Genomic DNA, 2,824 nt, shown 5'->3' on the forward strand with positions numbered 1-2,824 from the left:
TCTTCCGTGGCAAAGGCTGACTGTTCGGTGGTTTCCAGCGAGTGACGTCAGGGCGTGCTGCGTGGGGAGGGGGAGGATTCCGCACGGAGGCAGTTTCACATGCCAGAAGGATGCAACTTACTCTACTCGTGAGAAAGTGGCACTTCAGCATGTGCCGTAGCAGAACCCAGTCCACATCAAGAGAAGAAACACGCTAGCGCCAACAGGACACGGTTGAGGTCGCTGTCAGGGTACTGGGAAGTAAGATGATGTGAGATCTAATTCCAGACCAAGAAACAGCATGGCTACTGGGGCTGTTTTGTTTTGTTTTTGCCTAGTGAAATGAACGTCTGATTCTCTCTGAACTGCAGGGAGAACTTCATAAGCACAGATGAAGCGGATTCAGAAACCGCTTCATTGCTGGAAGGCAATGAGTCAGAATGAGTTACTGAACTCAAAACGTAGCTGAACATTTATATACCAGCAGAATGGTTGGATTTTTTTTCCTGCAGATCCATCAGTGATGGTCTCCACCTTCTAACAAGAGAAATACAAAATGCACTGAACTTCCAGTCACAACAGTCATACAACTACTTCAGTAGCACCAACTGAAAACCTCAGAACCTGCTTTTTCCTATCACGACAGTGAAAAGTCACTATTCACGTTGAAGGACTAGGGAGTGCTGAAGCACTAGTTTGGATTTTAAAAAAAGAAAAACTAATCTCAACTCCCACTTAGTTTTTCTTATAGATCTCCAATAGACTGCAACTTGCACCTTCGACTACATTATCTTAATTCAAGCATTTTTTAAAGAAATGAAGTTATGGCTGTCACCATGTGTTCTGTAATTAACAAAGAACTTTTTCATAAACTGCACTGAAATTAAGGATAATGAAAAAAGGATTTTTATGATCTAACCTACAGACAGCTTTGTAGGATCAAATGCCATTATCAAAGCAATCTCTACCAGATTTCCTTGGACACTCAACTGAAGCAGAAAACTTAATCTGCCTCATCATGCAGGAACTACCTTGCCTTACAACACACAGACCACAACAATCCAGTTTCAACTTGACCTAGATGATACAGGTTATCTGTTCTAAGGTTACGATAGTTCAAGTATATCTTGGTCCTATTTGTTAGTTTCAGACTGATGTTGAATATTTCACTTCATTAGGACAGACTTTGACACTGCTGCCAAGTTTGGTTTGTTCCTTTTCTTGCTTATTCTGATTTAAATATACACAAAGTCTGTGTCAGCTTTGCTAAAAAGTCCAAGGAATAATCAGTTTTACATTTCGAACAGCTATTAAAAGATGTAAAAGCAGATCGTGCAACAACGGTATAGCTTGCCTGAACTTCCTAAAACATAGGGCAGGAATGACCCTTTAGGAACTACTACTGGAGGGCAAGTATTATTCCTATTTCCCTTTCCACACAGATGCTGGCAAACTAGTGCAATCCAAAATATGATTTCCTCAACTACAGTTAGGATTAGTGACAGTACCACGCTTCCTGCCTTGTAGTGTTTAATTTGGATAGGGCAGATGGCTAACTACTCCCTAACAGTAAAGCCAGTAAGATGACATACATTATATATGTATTTAATACAAACACCTCTACCAAAGCTTCCCCCCCTTCTATTTTTTTTCAAAGACATTATGCCACTCTAAGGGGCAAATTAAGAACAATTACACTTTTAACTCCATATAACATTAAGATTTACTGTATCTAAAGCAGTCTGAGAAAGAAAACCTAAGTAGTCATCTTGTATCAGAAAGTTCTTGCTCTAGTAATTCAAATACATTACTGTCATCCTTAACATTCTGTAGGTTAAAAGTGTACCAACCACTAAACTAAGTTTGTGGGTTTGTTTTTGTTTAAAAAACAAAACAAAGCAAAACAATTGTAGACTGACTTCTGCACTTTGGCCGCACAAATACTAGAAGCACAACTATTTAGAAATCAGCGTCAAAGAAAGTAAGCCTCATTTCTCACACCTTTTGCTAACCTAACTTTTACCACTGAGTTACAGCTTCAAATTTACACATTGTATAAAGTGGAATACTAAAGAAATGTACTACCAGGGCACTGTAATGGAATTCACACTTTAGAGAAACGTTTAGTATAGCCGAAGTATCTTTACTGATTCAGGTTTTAACATATCTTGCTTTACTTTTTCAGGTATTTTTGTGGTGGTTTTTTTGTTTTGTTTCTCCCCTCCCCCGATTTCACTTAAGGCTGTAAGGGTTATAGAAGATTTAAAGACTCACTCTTGCCAGATTACATACCTGGAAAGGCAAGTCCACATAAAGAAATTACAGAGGCAGTTTTAACAAACTGGAACAAAAATTGGTAAAAAAAAAGCTAGATTGATACTGCCACCAATTTCTTAACTAAAGCGTTCTGTTGATGATTAAGCTATCAACAGAAAGCTGAAACTGTACTCGCTAGTGGCCCTGAAAATGCCACTTGTACTTCATACTTGATGGACAGCACGTTTTTCTTGCAGGGAGTTTAAACCCTAGGTTTATAAAACCTTTAAAATTGTACTAAAAGAAGAGTACTTGAGAGCTGTACTTGACAAGAGAAGCACCTTTTTATGACAAAGCAAATCACTAGGTATCCACAATACATAGCTGATCTGTTATAGACACAAGCTACAGGAATTAAGCTAGTTGCAGGTAGTTCTGCACTAACTACAGAGATGGGGGAGGGAACTCCAGTTTTCACATCTGTTTAAAAGTTTCTAGCAGCAGTGACTTGGAAATAGGTTTCTAAAAGTCACATTCCAGAAGGGAAATAATACACTTGAAACTCACTTGAGTATTTACATACATATGT

General features: G+C 38.5%; 1 protein-coding gene across 1 annotated transcript in view; it reads right to left on the bottom strand.

Moving 5' to 3' along the window:
* MTFR2 (mitochondrial fission regulator 2) overlaps positions 1–2,031 on the bottom strand; it is a 12,200-nt gene extending 10,169 nt beyond the window's left edge. Inside the window, exon 1 of the mRNA XM_009319138.1 lies at positions 2,003–2,031. Within this exon, the coding sequence (XP_009317413.1) occupies positions 2,003–2,031 (29 nt within the window). The remainder of the gene's footprint in view (positions 1–2,002) is intronic.
* Positions 2,032–2,824: the final 793 nt, after the last annotated feature.

The sequence above is a fragment of the Pygoscelis adeliae genome, unplaced genomic scaffold (assembly GCF_000699105.1).
Source record: "Pygoscelis adeliae isolate BGI_AS28 unplaced genomic scaffold, ASM69910v1 Scaffold172, whole genome shotgun sequence".
Lineage (NCBI taxonomy): Eukaryota > Metazoa > Chordata > Aves > Sphenisciformes > Spheniscidae > Pygoscelis > Pygoscelis adeliae.